This window comes from Esox lucius, chromosome 5, assembly GCF_011004845.1.
Source record: "Esox lucius isolate fEsoLuc1 chromosome 5, fEsoLuc1.pri, whole genome shotgun sequence".
NCBI classification, from domain to species: Eukaryota; Metazoa; Chordata; class Actinopteri; order Esociformes; family Esocidae; genus Esox; species Esox lucius.
In genome coordinates, this window is record NC_047573.1 from 16,267,284 (window position 1) to 16,285,464 (window position 18,181).

At 40.7% G+C, this 18,181-nt stretch overlaps 2 protein-coding genes across 6 annotated transcripts in view; both read right to left on the minus strand.

The window, feature by feature from the left end:
• The window catches only part of LOC105023056 (putative uncharacterized protein MYH16), a 47,687-nt gene extending 38,055 nt beyond the window's left edge, over window positions 1-9,632 (minus strand). For 2 of the 3 annotated variants that reach the window (XM_020046785.3, XM_010891944.5), the window contains exon 1: window positions 9,441-9,631. In XM_020046785.3, the coding sequence (XP_019902344.2) occupies window positions 9,441-9,524 (84 nt within the window). In that variant the 5' untranslated portion in view covers window positions 9,525-9,631. Of the gene's footprint in view, window positions 1-9,440 lie in introns of all 3 variants that reach the window. The other variant, XM_020046782.3, reaches the window with a different exon arrangement.
• Window positions 9,633-13,756: 4,124 nt separating this feature from the next.
• Window positions 13,757-18,091, minus strand: pts (6-pyruvoyltetrahydropterin synthase). Of its 3 annotated transcripts, none has more exons than XM_010891852.5 (8): window positions 17,983-18,091; window positions 16,507-16,742; window positions 16,132-16,210; window positions 15,830-15,909; window positions 15,646-15,668; window positions 15,395-15,451; window positions 15,164-15,234; window positions 13,757-14,252 (listed from the first exon to the last, which is right to left on the minus strand). In XM_010891852.5, the coding sequence occupies exons 2-8, from the start codon at window positions 16,553-16,555 to the stop codon at window positions 14,129-14,131; spliced, it is 483 nt and encodes a 160-aa protein (XP_010890154.1). In that variant the 5' UTR covers window positions 16,556-16,742; window positions 17,983-18,091; the 3' UTR covers window positions 13,757-14,128.
• Between the last annotated feature and the right edge of the window lie 90 nt (window positions 18,092-18,181).

Genomic DNA, 18,181 nt, shown 5'->3' on the forward strand with positions numbered 1-18,181 from the left:
TATGTGCTTAGGTCCAAATATATTATAGGGAATAAGTTGCCATTTGGAAGGCACATCATATTGTAGGTGTGTGAGAAACCAAGCCAGATTATCAATACTTTCTTGTGCTTACTTGATCTCTAGGAGGCCACTTTATTTGAAGGCATAAACATACATATTTGATACATTCTACAAGGCACTGAAGTGTACTTGGAATGTAGCCTTGGCCTACATATAGTCCAGACAAGATGTCTTGCAGACATTATTTAAATAGACACCAGGGCAAATCAATCTTCTCAAAGTTTTTCTATTCATTAAACAATATTATACAAGCTTTCTGTCTCGCCTAGAAAACATAAATGTTTTTTTGTGTGGAAAAACAGATGCAGACTAATTTTCCACTGCTTGGTCTGAATAAGTCTGAAAAGGACAGCTGTGTAAAATCTAAACACACACAGAGAAATCTATTGCAGCTTGAGCCAAGATATCTGTGTCACTGGAAAAGAGTCGTCATTAGCCCAACCCCAACTCTAACTCCATCCTCAACAAAGGGCTTATCTCTACAAACTTATGTAAAGTTTGTCAACAAACAAAAACAGGAAAATATTGAGCCATCCTTTGCAAAGTGTCTGTGGGTAAGTGCCTTTTTGTCCAAATCCGATTTAGGATGTGTGTTTTAACCATGACTGAGTTTACACCGAGACACACCTGAACTTCCCTCAGCAACAGTTGATATTCTTTTTCCTGTCAGGGACGGATATATCATTGCACTCAACATCACTCTGCACATTGGCTCCATAGCCCTTAGTTCTGCCAAGCAGGTGGAAGATATTAATGGTGAGACATCAATAGTTCACCTTTCACAAAATCACAGTGCTGAGCTTTATAAGCCGTAGGTATTTTCTGGGACTGAAGCAGCAAACCCCAACAAACCTCTGTCTTTGTTACCATACATCCTCAGGCTGTCTGACAAATGCATCTTATTGTGGTGCAGTGTTCATGTTTTGACTTGAGGTGGGAAGACGTTTATCCATCAGATAGTGTCAGAACACACACACACACACACACCTTTGTCATTCTATCCTTGCGGGGGCCTAAGACATAAACCTGATTTGGAAAAGATGTCCCCAACTCCCTAGTCCTGACATGAATCTGAACCTTAACCTCAATAATCTAATTTGTATGCCTGTCTAATTTAGCCCAAACACCTAACCTTAACAATGTTTGTGGGATCTCCATATGGACATGTACTTTAGATTTGGTTCACACACACACACGCACATACACACACACAGCATTTCTGCAATTCATTCACATTGTAACTTTCCACAACTTTATATTTTACAAAGGCCAGTAAATACCAAATGTCAAAATTGGTCAAATCCAGAATAAACAAAATGTTGATCTCCCTCTGAAAATACCTCTGAAATTCAGTTATTTTCAAAGATAGGGTGTGGTAGCTCTTCAAATACTCTCCTTCATTCTAAGCATTCTCTGACATGGTAAATGTGAAGATGACTGAGACATGTTAAACAAGTCAACTAAATATGTCAGTAGTGGGTGTTAATTTCATTTTATATGTAATTAATAGATAACCTTGTATTCTGTTTCATTTTGTATATCTGGCACACTGTTCAGGCTGCATGCCTGAACGTTATTTTGATTGGGATTAGGATTGGTGGTAATCTGTCTGAGACAAGGTGAGATCGTCTTTTTAGAACAATGTTTTTGAAGGAGATTGGTACTTTCAATGGGGTGTTCATGTGATAAGAGCACACCTGTTGCGTTAGTGTAAAAAACACGCAGCCGGTAGTAAAAGGTTGCATTGGCCATTAACATTAACATTTATAATAAAAATGTATAAAGTGTAAACTTTATCATAATAAGTTACACTTACAGTGGGGAGAACAAGTATTTGATACACTGCCGATTTTGCAGGTTTTCCTACTTACAAAGCATGTAGAAGTCTGTAATTTTTATCATAAGTATTTGATCACCTACCAACCAGTAAGAATTCCGGCTCCCACAGACCTGTTAGTTTTTCTTTAAGAAGTCCTCCTGTTCTCCACTCATTACCTGTATTAACTGCACCTGTTTGAACTTGTTACCTGTATAAAAGACACCTGTCCACACACTCAATCAAACAGACTCCAACCTCTCCACAATGGCCAAGACCAGAGAGCTGTGTAAGGACATCAGGGATAAAATTGTAGACTGGCACAAGGCTGGGATGGGCTACAGGACAATAGGCAAGCAGCTTGGTCAGAAGGCAACAACTGTTGGCGCAATTTTTAGAAAATGCCAGAAGTTCAAGATGACGGTCAATCTCCCTCGGTCTGGGGCTCCATACAAGATCTCACCTCGTGGGGCATCAATGATCATGAGGAAGGTGAGGGATCAGCCCAGAACTACACGGCAGGACCTGGTCAATGACCTGAAGACAGCTGGGACCACAGTCTCAAAGAAAACCATTAGTAACACACTACACCGTCATGGATTCAAATCCTGCAGCGCACGCAAGGTCTCCCTGCTCAAGCCATCGCATGTCCAGGCCTGTCTGAAGTTTGCCAATGACCATCTGGATGATCAAGAGGAGGAATGGGAGAAGGTCATGTGGTCTGATGAGACAAAAATAGAGCTTTTTGGTCTAAACTCCACTTGCCGTGTTTGGAGAAAGAAGAAGGATGAGTACAACCCCAAGAACACCATCCCAACCGTGAAGCATGGAGGTGGAAACATCATTCTTTGGGGATGCTTTTCTGCTTTTCTGATGTATCAAATACTTATGTCATGCAATACAATGCAAATTAATTACTTAAAAATCATGATTTTCTGGATTTTTGTTTTAGATTCCATCACTCACAGTTGAAGAGTACCTATGATAAAAATTACAGACTTCTACATGCTTTGTAAGTGGCTGGATTGTGGACTGGGCAAATGGGGTCTGGGCCCAGGGTAGCAGACAATGGTCCAAGGCCCCTGGGAAAATCTACTAGGAAGGCAAAATGTAGATATTTAGACATATAGCACATGAATATTTGGACCCTTTAGCCCATCAACTGCCCCCTGACTACCAGGGCTCTACCTAAACCCACACCAGGGCCCTTCCACAACCCATACCAGGGCCCCTCAGCTCCACCTCAACTCATACCAGACCAATGCCCCCCGGCTCCTCCTAAACTCTTAGCAGGACTCACACCAAACTAAGGCCCCTCCTCCACAACCCATACCAGGGTCTGTCCACAACCTTTACATGGGCCCCTTGGCCCTGACACAACCAATACTAGGGCCTCTAATTACAAGTGTTTGTTTGATATTTGATATATTTAATATTATACAGTACATTATATGCTGTACATTATATACATTATATTTTATCATAGATTCTATATTTCCATAAATGTGAGACAAAAAAATAAGGAGGAGAGGTTTTACATGGGGGACGGAGAGACAAATGTGTGAGTTTGGGGGAGGATGGGGTGGGGCCTCCAAAGACAATCGTGCCACCGGGCCTCATAGAATGTTGATCCATCCATTTATACACCATCAAATGTGCCAGCATAACCTTGGGAGTTAAGAGGCTTTAATTTACCAACAGCACATCGCAACAAGCATTGCAGATAGCACCTCGGCCACACCAAAACCGCCAATTATGTTGTGTATACATCGTTTGTTGCAAGCCCTTTCCATATCGCGACACATTATTTTTTTGATTTACGAAGCATCTAGAGGCTGATACAGCTCTGGAGACCACTGCAAAATTATCAGTTTCTCTGGTTTTACTATTCAGATACAGTGGGCTTACAGTTACTGTAAGCCCAAAATAATTCACACCCATGCCAAATTTTGAGCCATAGTGTATTTTTATTTGACCAATAGGTTTTTTCTGGTTGGAAATGACATAAACAAGTGACAAAACACGGTAAGACATTGTGCTGGAGATACAAATGAATAACGTAACTATTTCAGTTTTTAGCCATGACTTGCAGTTGACTAATAACTGACTAGAGAACTACTGCTGTTCAGCTGTTCTCAATTTATTGGTGATTAGAATGCTCTCTCATGGTGGACATTTTAAATGGTATAGAAACTTGCATTTTCTCAAAGATTTGCAACAACATCAAGGGGTATGAATAATGTTGGAAATAGTTACGTTATTCATTTGTATTGTCATTTAGAGTATTTATTTGTAGAAAACCACAACATGTCAAAATAACCCAAAAAATATGCATTGTTTTCAGACTTCAAATAATGCAAAGAAAACAAATTCATATACATTTTTCAACCACCAAAATACAAATGTTTTAACTTAGGAAGAGTTCAGAAATCAATGTGTTGGAATAACCCTGATTTTTAATCAGCTTTCATGCGCCTTGGCATGCTCTCCACCAGTCTGTCACATTGCTGTTGGGTGACTTTATGCCACTCCTGGCACAATAATTCAAGTAGCTTGGCTTTGTTTGATGGCTTGTAACCATCCATCTTCCTCTTGATCAAATTCCAGAGTTTTTCAATGGTTCAGGTCTGGAGATAGGGCTGGCCATGACATGATTTGGTGGTCCTCCATCCATACCTTAAATGACCTGGCTGTGTGCCATGGAGCATTGTCCTGCTGGAAAAAACAATTCTCAGAGTTGGAGAACACTGTCAGAGCAGAATGAAGCGGGTGTTCTTCCAGGATAACCTTGTGCTTGGCTTGATCCATGCTTCCTTCACAAAGACAAATCTGCCCGATTCCAGCCTTGCTGAAGCATCCCCAGATCAATTTCACAGTGGGTGTGAGACACTGTAGCTTGTAGGAGTCTCCAGGTCTCTGTCTAACCATTAGACGACCAGGTCTTGGGCAAAGCTGAAAATTTGACTCGTCAGAGAAGATGACCTTACCCCATTCCTCTATGGTCCAATCCTTATGGTCTTTTGCAAACTATAGCCTGGCTCTTCTTTGCTTCTCATTGATGAAGGGCTTTTTTCTTGCTTTGCAAACTTCAGCCATGCCCCTAGGAGCCTGTTTTGAACCGTCCTTGCTGTGCAATTCACCCCAGCTGCTGTTTGCCATTCTTTTTGTAGGTCACTTGATGTAATCCTACAGTTGTTGAGTGACATTTGAATGAGTTGACGGTCATCTCGGTCAGTGGACAGTCGTTTTTGCCCTCTACCAGTCTGTAGCTTTGTTGTCCCCAATGTCTGTAGCTTGACCTTGTTCTTATGAACCGCCGTCTTTGAAATCTTCAGGATGGAAGCAACCTGACGCTCATTGTATCCCTCTGCCAGTAAAGCCAGATTTGAACCCTTCTTTTCCTCACTCAAAGCTTTTTTTTTCAACTCTTTTGTCAACTCTTATTCAAATTACCTTTGAGGTACTACTTGCACTGTTTATGCCATCCAGCTGGTCCGTATTGCAAGAGGATAGTGATGACCACAACAGTGTTTTTTTATACTTTTCCCTCATTAAATTAGATTTGGTCCAGGTAATCACCTAATCAGTACCTCATTAAGTAAAATGATGTGTACCTGTGTTGGAATTTAACAGACACAATGGAATGGAATGGCTGCCATAAATGTAGAGATGCTGATTTAAGAAAAGTTAAGAGTGATCTCTTAATTTCTTTCAGAGCTGTATGTGAGGTCGCCGGTTATCCTGCCCTTTTCAATTTGTCAGATGATATTTATAGAGACATGAAGCTATAAATAATGCATGGAGGAATATTTCATCCTATATTCAGCTACCATGTCAGTAACTTTAACTTGCTGGACAACAGTTCTGAACATTTAGTAATGTTTAGTAATTTAGTAATGTTAGCAACTGGATGTCTGCCACTTGAGGATAACTTGCTAGCTACATACAGTACAAACTCTGTTCTAGCTACAGAAGCTGTATACTGTCGATAGTTTGAGTGTATAGAGTAGCCTAGAGTATTGGCAGCTTTTTGTTCGTTTTAGTCTTTACAATTATAATTACCTAGGCCATACTTTTTACAAATAATGTTTAATATATTTACAAACATATTCACTCAATTCAGTTCTGACAATGCTTTTTGGATGAGATTAGATGCATAACTTAATAGTAAAATGCCTTAATGTATTCATTATTGCTACTGGCGATCTTTCTCCTCTATATGCAGCCAGCAAGATTATTTATTTTCCTGCATGCACACCCTACAGACAGTTGTTGGTCAGAGCATGTCTCTGGGCCCACTGAGGCAGAGTTTACCAATCCTGCTGTATGATATGGCCAGCAGGTCAAACAAACAACTAAAATCCATTTGTCATTGAAAAAAATTTGAACTGTGACTCTCAGGTCAGTAGAGTATTTGTTTAGTAACTGCACATGACTATTAACTAGTTGAACCGAAACAGTTTTCATTTACGGACATAAGAGCCATGTGAATGAATGCACCCTAAAAGCCTGGAATGCACAGTACTTTCACTGCTTTGACCTGAGGGTGTCTGTTCTGCACCCCCCACTGGTTTCACATCAGCCTGTGTAGAAAAACTAGGTCCTACAATCACTTTATAATTACTACATTAGGATTTTAAGCAACCACAAAAGATAACGGCAAAAACGACAACATGTGAGAAATGCTGACTACTTAATTACACATACTGTAGTATAGCATTAAACAAGGCCAGGTGGTTGAATTGCAGCCCAGCCAAATCAGAACCTGTATTGCCTGGCCTCTACTTCAACTCCAGTATGTCCTTTGGGTCTACATCACAGAGGTAAGCACACTGAGGTTTTGATCCAGCAGACACAGCACAGCCAGTCCTCCACACATACAGGGTGTGTTTCATCTCTGGATTCAGGCACACTGGTCGATTACAGGCCTAGTCATTGGATCAATAACATGATTGTTTTTCATGTGATTACATTCCACAAGCCGACACCCTAGATAGAATATTGTCTGTACAGATGTGTGAAGAATTCGAACACAGCAGAGCAAAAGCAGTGTGAACTAGAGCTCATGTTGATCTACTAAAATGCAGTGCAACATGCTGTGTAACATTTTGGAACATGTTGACCCACTAACATGCTGTTTAACTTTTTGTAACATGTTGATCCACTAACATGCTGTGTGACGTGTAACTTCTATAACATATTGTGTCACATGCGTGACATACTGCGTGACATACTGCGTGACATGTGACACGCTGTGTAACATGACGTGTGACATGCTCCGTGACATGCTGTGTAGCATGCTGTGTAAAATGTTGTGTAAAATGCTGTGTAGATCACATGCAGCTTCTTTTATTCCAAAGTAAAACTGGGTGTGCACATGTTGTGGTCTGAATGGTTTGTTATTAAGTAAGACTAGATGTGCACTGTAATCTAACTGCTCTTTAAAAACTATAACATCTTGAGCCATATTAAACAAAGTTATCATAAGTATTTGCGGTTTGGTTTGGACATATCAAAACAGGTCCTCACAAAGATAGTAAAACATGAAAAGAATGCCCTCATCAGACATTTTTTCGGTCCCAGTGAGGTCAAAGTAAATTTAGGCATTAGGGATAGGTACAGTGGGGAGAACAAGTATTTGATACACTGCCGATTTTGCAGGTTTTCCTACTTACAAAGCATGTAGAGGTCTGTAATTCTTATCAAAAAATCCAGAAAATCACATTGTATGATTTTTTAATAATTAATTTCCATTTTATTGCATGACATAAGTATTTGATACATCCGAAAAGCAGAACTTAATATTTGGTACAGAAACCTTTGTTTAATATTTAATATTTAGTAAAGAAACCATACGTTTCCTGTAGTTCTTGACCAGGTTTGCACACACTGCAGCTGGGATTTTGGCCCACTCCTCCATACAGACCATCTCCTGTCGCTGGGCAATATGGACTTTCAGCTCCCTCCAAAGATTTTCTATTGGGTTCAGGTCTGGAGACTGGCTTGGCCACTCCAGGACCTTGAGATGCTTCTTACGGAGCCACTCCTTAGTTGCCCTGGCTGTGTGTTTTGGGTCGTTGGAAGAACCAGCCACGACCCATCTTCAATGCTCTTACTGAGGGAAGGAGGTTGTTGGCCCCATCCATCCTCCCCTCAATACGGTGCAGTCGTCCTGTCCCCTTTGCAGAAAAGCATCCCCAAAGAATTATGTTTCCACCTCCATGCTTCATGGTTGGGATGGTATTTTTGGGGTTGTATTCATCCTTCTTCTTGCTCCAAAAACGGCAAGTGGAGTTTAGACCAAAAAGCTCTATTTTTGTCTCATCAGACCACATGACCTTTTCCCATTCCTCCTCTGGATCATCCAGATGGTCATTGGTAAACTTCAGACGGGCCTGGACATGCGCTGGCTTGAGCAGGGGGACCTTGCGTGTGCTGCAGGATTTTAATCCATGATGGTGGAGTGTGTTACTAATGGTTTTCTTTGAGATTGTGGTCCCAAATACTTATGTCATGCAATAAAATGCAAATTAATTATTAAAAAAATCATACAATTTGATTTTCTGGGTTTTTGTTTTAGATTCCGTCTCTCACAGTTGAAGTGTACCTATTATAAAAATGACAGACCTCTACATGGTTTGTAAGTAGGAAAACCTGCAAAATCGGCAGTGTAACAAATACTTGTTCTCCCCACTGTAAAATTTAGTTATAAATGTTGGGTTATTAAGGTTAGGGTCAGGTCAGTGTTTCTCAACCCTGCTCCTGGGCCCCCCCCCTGCCCTGCATGTTTTAGATCTCTCCCTGCTCTGTCACACCTGATTCAAATGATCAGCTCATTATCAAGTCCTTCATGAGCTACATCAGGTATGTTAGGGCAGGGAGAGATCTTAAACAGGGCAGGGGGGAGTCCAGGAGCTGGGTTGAGAAACACTGGTTTAGGTTAAGGTTTTTTCTGGTACGTGTGTGTAAGTGAGAGAGACATAGCAGACCCATTATCACAGTGCCTGCATGGTATGCAGTGAAGATGGACTGATGTCACAGCCTAGTTCATCAGAGATGATAAAGAGATCCCCCTCAGACCTAACTCCCACTGATGCATGCAATCTGAAGTACCCCTTACTCTCAGTCTAACTAAACAAAAGGTGTCTGCCATGTCTTCTACTGGTCTGATAGGCAGATCACATTCCTTTGCTGCATCCATGTATGCCTCAGCAGAAAGACAATATCGCTGTCAGTCAAAGCCATATACACTCTCGATGTAAACTAACCACAAGGAAAGACTATTAAAGTACTCTTGCCTGCATAAGAGGCAGCAAGTAAAACATGAAATTCCTCCACTCATTCAATCACTGACTTATACGTTTACTCAGAAAGGGTAGAGACATTAGCTCCTCTAAACCAGTGGGTGGGCCTCCTGCACAATAGAGGAGTGGCGCTAACCAACAGAAGTGAAGCCGAGAGGGAGCGAGCGAAAGAGTCACAGACAGACCCAGACAGAGAGTCACAGAAAAACAGACAGGACAGCTGGATCCAAAGAGAAGGAAGAAGGTGAGCCGGGTCTTACGTGTGCCAGGGGCTTGCTGTGGATGGCGATGATGGGTCTGTGCTGGTGGAAGTCTGTCTGGATAACACACACTCTCTTTTCCATGCTCACATCTCTCTGTGGGAGCTACACTCCATCCTGTCTTCACCCACCAGACTCTGGGGAGCAAATGGAGGTGTGTTCACTGGTGCTGTGGGCTGTGTGTGTGTGTGGGTGTGTAAATGCGTGTGTGCTGCAGCCCTGCTACCTGACCCTGAGAGGAGCAGAGTTTTGATGGGAGGAAAAGGAGGAGGGAGGGTGGGAGGAGGGAGCTGACATGCTGAAGAAAAACACAAACAAGCTCGAACATCCCCCCCCCACGCACCTCCTTCCCTCTCTCCTCCCCCTTTCCTCACTACACAGGTCCACACCCTCTCATCAGCTCCCCTACCTGACGGGGGCACAGCGTAGACACACCGTGGCGGAGAGCCCCATGTTAACCCTCTACACACTGAACTATTTAAGAGGAAAAACCCACGTGACTGAGGTCTGCTATTTTTGTTCCAATAACTGTACTGCATTATGTCATTTCCAGGTATAAAAACACTAACCAAAGGTAAAGACAACAATATGTTTACTAAGAGTAGGGTATGACTGTCTGACATTTCTCCAGCCTAATCCATCATATTCTTATGGATGACACTTTCTTATTGTCTCAGCTGCGATTTGCTGCTTTAATGCTTATCTCATGATAGCCATTCTAAAGTGGTAGCCACACCCACTGCCACACACTTATTCAATCCTTCTTCAGTCATTAACAAACACTTCCTACAGTCTCTATACAAACACTTCCTAGTCTCTATACAAACACTTCCTACAGTCCTTGACATACCTGTCCTTTCCAGATTGTCTCAGATCTCACAATTGACAGGTATACGGTATACTCCGGCAGACTACATCTCAACATGTCTACAGGCAGAAAATAGAGGACGCCATGCATGAAATTATATGTTGACTTAGAACGTGGAAGAAATGACAGGGAGGATAATTGGCCTGTTTCATCTTGAGGCATACAGAGGACAGGTAATTTCATTTTGTAATCAACCTTTTCAGTGGAAAATCTGAATTCCACCAGCGTTATTACCTGCCAAAGAACACTGTATGACAGTACAGAGACTTTTCCACAAGCATCAGCTTCGAGAGGATGAGAGCATGTGGTGGAGTTCAAGAATTTGACCTTGTACAATGCTGGATGTCAAGTTCCATTTACTTAAAAATCTTGGCTTTTTGTACAGTATACTGCATAACTATTCATCCTCAAATTCACCCTCAATAGGTTGCGTAGATCAGTCACAAACATTTTACTAATTAAAATCACACTGTGAAACACAACAAAATGTGAAAATGTTGAAGAGCCAAAAATATGGTGCCCATAAGCAAGTTGCTCCAGATAAGAGTTGTAAAACAACAAGCATGCTTTGCTCAGAGGAAGATGCTTTCATGTTTTGTGTTTTGCAACATACAAAGAAATTGAATGAAAGGATGGAATTCTAAACTCTGGATTCCCAACATATATTTAGGCAATTTGGCAAGAGGTGGGGGTAAATTGTCAATATATCATAAACCCCTGAGGTGTGAAATAGCTTTCATAAAACATTACCAAAACAAGAATAGTTAAAACATAATTCAGGGTTTCAACCAGCCAGTTCATAATCCTTCATAAATCACCAAAATCCAATAAGTTGTCCCCTAAAACCCTGCACCCCAGCCATTTTAGCCCTAACCTTTGTGAGAGTTAGATGCCAGTAAAATGGTTGTTGTTACTCCTTTAAGGCTTTTGTATGGCTTACCATCGGCAAGGTTACCTTTTGGCTTTGGGCCACTTCTCAGTGAATGGGGCTTTTGTTTGCGCACAATATACATTCAATGACAATCATCAGCGGGGCTGTGTATTCGTCTCATGGGCTCCCTAGATATTTCAAAACGTTTATGTTGTTTGCAAAAGAGGTAGGTGGGGTTTGTTCCACTGTTCATACATGTTCAGAAGACAATAACAATTGATATGTGGTACCAGGGCTGGTTCCAGTCTTTTGGGGCCCGAAGCAAACATTTTATGTCACTCAAACCTGGAACCAACCCTGTGTGGCACATCTGTCAATAGAGTCTAAGCAAATAAACAAAGCTAATTGTTGTTTTTCTTGTCCGAAATACAATGTTGGGGCATCATCATCTCCTGTGGGACTTCATGACAGATTTAAAACATCTTCCCTTGTGGTTTGATACGTGCTCATAACACGCAACATAGGATCTTCCTATGAGGATAATCGATGAAACCACCTTTTATGACGCAAAGCCCTAAAGACTGCCTTTTACCCAGTAATTGCTATAATCTCCCTGTCTAGTATCTGGGTGTAATGATAGGACGCAAAGCAATGTATATTTGCAGAGATGTGTAATGCCTTTTCTTCTGCTTGAGTTAAAAATTGCCCTAAGGTAGAGATCTAGGATCAGCCTACCTTCCTCAGATCCAGTCCTTAACCACTGGGAGTAACAACGCTGTTTCTAAGACACAGATCTAGGATCAGCCTTCCTTCATCAGATCCAGTCCTTAACCACTGGGAGTAACAACTCTGTTTCTAAGACATTGATCTAGGATCAGCCTACCTTCCTCAGATCTAATCCTTAACCACTAGGAGTAATAATGCTGTCTCTAAGACACAGATCTAGGATCAGTCTACCTTCCACGGATCTAATCCTTAACCACTGGGAGTAACAACGCTGTCTCTAAGACACAGATCTAGGATCAGCCTACCTTCCACGGATCCAGTCCTTAACCACTGAGACTAACAACATTGTTTCTAAGACACAGATCTAGGATCAGCATAACCTGGCACAACCTGGATCTCCAGGATCATCATGCTCCAGCATGATCACAGCAGCAGGTCCACATGTTCATGACGCACCTCTATGGAATCTGATTGATTGTGGGTTGGTGACCGTGGTAACAGACCGTGGTAACACTGTGCCTCTCGGACAGGACATACTTTAAATTAATTATATCTCTGGCTGAAAAGAGCCTCCTGGTTTGAGCGTTTTCATCACATCTATGCGAACCTCGTGACATTTACACACGATGTGGTCTGAGTCACATGCGTTTCAGGATCTGTTTGTTAAATGAAATGGTTGCGGTTAGGTGATGGATTTCAAGCCACAAATTAACGACAACCGAGGAAAACATACAGGCCAAAAAGCATTAAGAGCAGATTTTGGATTGTTCAAAGTTGGGATACTGTTCATTGTATGCACAGAATTTGATTATAGGCCAGCTGAAAGTCAGTTTTCACATGATGAGAACCGATCTGTATAAGCAAGCATATTGCCACAAAGCGTCATTACTTAAGTGTACAATATGATGAGTTATGGTCTGTGTACAATAGACAAGCAATGATTTGTGGCATTCAAGGATCTAAAGTATCATGGTGTTGACAGAGTATCTGATTTACTGTGCCCGCTAGCTGTGGCTAACCCTAAGGTCCTAAAAGAGAAATGCATGAATCATTGCAGAGCATTTGTCCTACAGAGTATCATGTCAGCAAGATAAAAGAACATACTGCTCACTTCTACTTAATGGCATTGAGTCAGTGAGAACTTAAATAATGCTGGGGCTGTTCTGGTGTATCAATGTTCTGGAACATACTACAGTATGTCTGGTACATCCTTCATTATTCTTAGTAAGTGCTCAGTACAACAGATAAGAGATGACAGGATATGGTGGGAGGATAGATATGTTCACTGAGCAGCAATATAAACATGTAAAATACTCAAATTTTAATTTCCATCTCTTGAAAATAAAAGATGCCAAAAATTTCCCAAAACACATAAAAAGCTTATTCCTCACATTTTGTAGAGTTTTATTTACATTTCAAATGGAGGGCCGTTTAGAGACAACTCATCAGGGTCGTGATCTAACTGCCGTTTTGCCCTAATAACTGATCTCATTGAGTAGATCTCATGCTCACCTTTGATGGCCACTGGCATGCTGGGAAATTGTGTTGTTCACTGATTAACCCTGGTTTCGACTGTACGCAGCATTATAAGGCAGAAATGCGCGTAACAATCAGGGGTTGAATCTCTGCACAGCCATTAAAGTGGGACAACCTTCCACAGGCCAACATGAACAACACTAAGTGAGGATGTGTCAGGCTGTCAAATGGTGGTCACATTTATTCCGGGGGAGGCCCAAGGAGAGAGATTAAGAAAGCCTTTACAAGAAGCTTTTTCAAAGAGGCTATGACACATTCAGATATTGCCCTCTAGTGGTAAATCTGTAGATGCACTATAAAGAGGCAAAAGCAAAATTTAAATACCAACTTTCCATTTATTATAACAAAGTTGTTTTTGCAACACTTACACCTACAAAAAGAGCACAATAGTAACACTCTTATTGAATAGGTTAGTCTGTTATACATCTGCATACTCATGAGCTCCTAATGACAAAGCTGCTACTCTTTCTATGGTCCACAGATAACACAATAGAACAAATCACTGACACATTGATACATCGCAGGAGTCCAAAAACTGTACAATGCATCTAAAAACAAAGTACATCTAAAAGCAATGTGTGTAGTGTATGCCTGTGTGAGATGTAACAATCCACCGCCATAACACCAAACTGTATATTACTAGTAATGATCAGACTACTGTAATTAAAAAGCACTGACGGCAGTTGGCTATTCTCCTCGATATACAATAACATTCTTATCAGTCTCGTGGATCTTAACCTCGTAGAGTAGATCAGCAGGTAGCCTCTTGACCATGTTGTCCCAGATATACACAGCCACATTCTCCGTTGTGCTGCACATCAGAACGGACAGTTTAAAACATGGAAACCTCATACAGGTACATCAAACCTGAAACCACGGCTGCTGCTTAGAATATAAAATAAAGGCACATATATCCCAAATCCCTAAGATTACTTAGTAAAACACCATTTGCTATCTAAAAGTTATTAGACTGGCTTTCCTTCCTGAAGTTCAACAAAACCTAAGTCGAAGAAAGTTAAGAAAATATTTTTTTATATATTTTTTATCCTACAAAATGTGATAAAGCTGTCAGCACACCCCGTAGTTCCTGATTGTAATAGGTGCCATTGGATTGTATTGGATGAAAGTATTCAAACTTTGCAGACTTTGGGCAAGATACTGCACGTCAAATGTTGTTTTATCAAGCTCAATAAACAATGGGTAATCATTAACAGCAATTTTCAACTTTGTCTCCAATTTTCAAGTCAAGTTCAAATCAGGTTTTAGACAAGACCACTAATATTCAGCACTTCCTAGAAAGCAACTGTGTAGAGTTTTTGGTGTTACAATTTATAGAATTGTCTCACTTGAAAATACAACTCTATTCTAGGGTTAGGTTTTCAGAAGATTGAGGTGTGCTTTTCTTTTAGGCTCATTTGAGATTTATTTTGATGTCCACAAAGATTATTAATTAAAATGATATACAATGTAATGGCTGCAAAAGGTTCTTAAACCAAGCATCATCTCTGGGTTTTAAAGACATACGCAATCAATACATACTAATCATTACATACTATCAATTTGAGAAATTCTTTAGATTTTTTTTTTTTAGATAGGTTAGGGAGGTCTCTAGACTTCACTAGCGATATATAAAAGCCCAGGTACTGAAACAACCATTCTAGTGTGGAAAGTACCAGAATCCTAAAATATTAACAAACAAGACCAATAAAGATGGGTACACACCTGACAACATCAGAAAAATAGGGGACGTCCTTATCAAGGTTTTTATGGTCCAAAGGGATCATGACAACATCCTGTTTCCGGGAAAATACATTAGTTTGGAAACACAATCCCAGTAATTCATGCATACATTATTTTCATGATTCAGTATAAAGTGCTATTAACGTGAGTAAATGAATGAGCTACGCCGTCCAAGCACAGCCCAAGCTGTCAATGTAGAACTGAATACACAACCTCAACGTGCTGCTTCAGGTCTGTAATGTTCATCACCATGCCTGTGTGACGATCGATCTGAAAGGGAACAAAGAGACTGTGACTGTATGGAAGAGTTTCTAACTAAACACACACTGGGAGCGGACATATCATGTTAGACTCATGTGACTTAGTGTGTCTCCACCGCCGGCATCACGGACAATGACGTTTGTAAAGTTGTGTGTGATGTTGTAATGAATACCGGAGGACTAGGAGTTACAGGTGCGACTTACCTTTCCCCGTACGGTCACCTCCACTACAAAAAGAACACACAACAGAGCCTTAGATAAGATTTGAACACATTTAGAGCTTAGTCTACAGTTCAAATTGAATCCAACTCAAACAATAGGCTAGCAGAATTATCTGAATTAAGTAGCTCCTTCGTGGGTTTGGATGAGACATTGCAGAATACCATACCTTTGTAGTTGTGTCCATGGCCGTTGGGATTGTTGCACTTCCCAAATATCTTCTTGTTTACTTCATCACTCAACGACAGGCTGGAAAGACAACACAAGACATGTAACATAAAGTAAATGCATAACAAAGTAAATCTAAAAGAAATATAGTATTATGCTAAATGAAATGCTTAACTGTAAAGCCTAATACTCCACTATCGAATGATGGTGATTCAATATACCAAACAATGCGACCAGTCGTAACGGCTCAGAGGTATTGTATAATTAAATGAAATAGAATAGTTGATACAGCATGTAGCCAACCTGTGCAATCTGTGGGACGCGCTGAAAATCTGAACTCTTGTTAGGTATCCGATGCGCTCCACGACTTCGTTTCGAGTATCTGCTTGCGCCATCGTAACAGATGAACAGAAGGAACCAGTAAATAATAATCGTCTTACATATCCCGTTTAAGTAGGACATGAGATGCTGTGGAGAATTGGATACACACCTCCTATTACGCATTCACTTCTTCTTCAGACTACAATGGCGGACTACATTGCATTACGTGTTTTGCCGCCACCTACTGTACTGGGTAATTAACTACAGAAAAAACGATTCCCCGGAGGGTCGACAAAACCCAACAAAAATATAATAAAACTGAAAATATAAACTAACACCACTTATTGTAACACTTACCAACGTCACACTCTCCGTAATACTCTGATATTATTTTTAATAATATCATTTTCTCTTCTCCATGCTGACAGCTCCCTCCTGGCCGTCATCAGTTTCCAAACGCATGCCTCTTTTCACCTCTACCTTTCGTCAACAAACCTTTCTATTGATTGCTGGAGAAGGGTGTATTTGTCTCTGTATTTCTTTCCCCATTGTTGCACACATTTGGGCTTCTCTCAAATAAGATGACCAGATGTCTGAAATGAAAACGGGACATTTCCAGTTTGGCGGTCAATATATCATTAAAGTATCTGATGTTATTATCTATGAAATAAAAACGGGGGACAATTCTGATTCATTGTATTTAGTCTAACAAGAATATTGTGATAGACAGAGAAAAAAACGATATTACAGAAACACCACAAACCGAGTTTCCCCCAGACGTTTCTCTAAAACTAGCGTGAGCAAGTCATTAGCAGAAGAGTAACTGAAGTTACAATAGCGAGCAGCCCCCTCTGTTGACCAAAAACAAGCACAGCGCTGTTGAGACGTCAACCGGTAGGCTCTGCTGCCCGATCTTTTTTGCCAAGTAAAATATTTGTACACTTCGACATTTCCGGGGACAACTCCAGCCGGGAACATGCCACCAAAATCGGGGATTGTCCCCGAAAAACGGGGACGTCTGGTCAACCTACTCTCAGAGCATTAACTTCATTTTAAAATTAATCTCTGCTCTCTCCATTGAGTAAATCACATTCCTTTCTACATCCAGGGCAAATCTGACTAGTGGAACACAGGTTGGCATTAGGTTGGAAACCAAACTAATTCACTGATATAATGTTTTACTGTAAGGTAGTGGACATCCAGGGCAACAGCTTTATGCTCAGTGTGATCCCTCGGTTGCCCTGTGTACTCACTTCCCTGCCATATAGCCTGATAGTTTGTCTTTGTAATAGCTGGACATTTATTTTGGGGAAGAGCTAGTATTGTAATTAAAATATGACAGAAGTTCAGTCAGCGCTAATTGAACATTGTGAATTGTGTAAAAATCACCTCCTTTCATTTGTTTTGCTGTTAAGAATGATCAATTCAAGACAAACGATGAATGCATTAATTTAGGCTAGAGTCAGATGTTCTGCAACAAAAACAAAAATGTGCACAATTATTTTCATCTTGTGGGTCTTAGCAGTTTTTGTTTTCACTTTCTGATCTGAGTCTCAAAGTTTAGAGAGTTAAGTCCCATTGAGCTAAGCTAAAATGCTCTGCTGATTACCTTGTATTTCTTACAATAGTTTTGTGTTAACTACTTTCATTTTTACTCTAGGGTGACCGTATCCACTCCATGGTAGAAACTGTGTAATCGAGTTATAACAATGACTGATGAAAAATCACTGGATCTATTAGTTATGACTCATAATCAAATGTCACGGTGGCATATCATTGAGGATCAGAGTGAAACAATTTCGCAACACTGATAGAAATGGAATAAGACAGTACCAGGTTATGATGTCCTCCGATGTCCACCTCTGCTGAATAAACCCTAGATGAAGATGTCAGTCTATCCTTTCTTCTACACCCATTCAGAGACTACATGGGTTTATATAACAGAGGGCCAGTGTTTGTTAATGGTCAGAGCATATCTGCCAAGATGAGCCTGAATGGTTCCCCTCTACAGAGTAGGCAAAGAAACACAGTG

Excerpts from the sequence above, each read along its gene's own strand:
- pts (XM_010891852.5), bottom strand. The coding sequence starts at position 16,555 with ATGATATTATTAAAAATAATATCAGAGTATTACGGAGAGTGTGACGTT. Across the intron at positions 15,452-15,645 it reads AGGTGACCGTACGGGGAAAG|ATCGATCGTCACACAGGCAT; the intron begins GTAAGTCGCACC and ends GTTCCCTTTCAG. Across the intron at positions 15,235-15,394 it reads ACCTGAAGCAGCACGTTGAG|GATGTTGTCATGATCCCTTT; the intron begins GTTGTGTATTCA and ends TCCCGGAAACAG.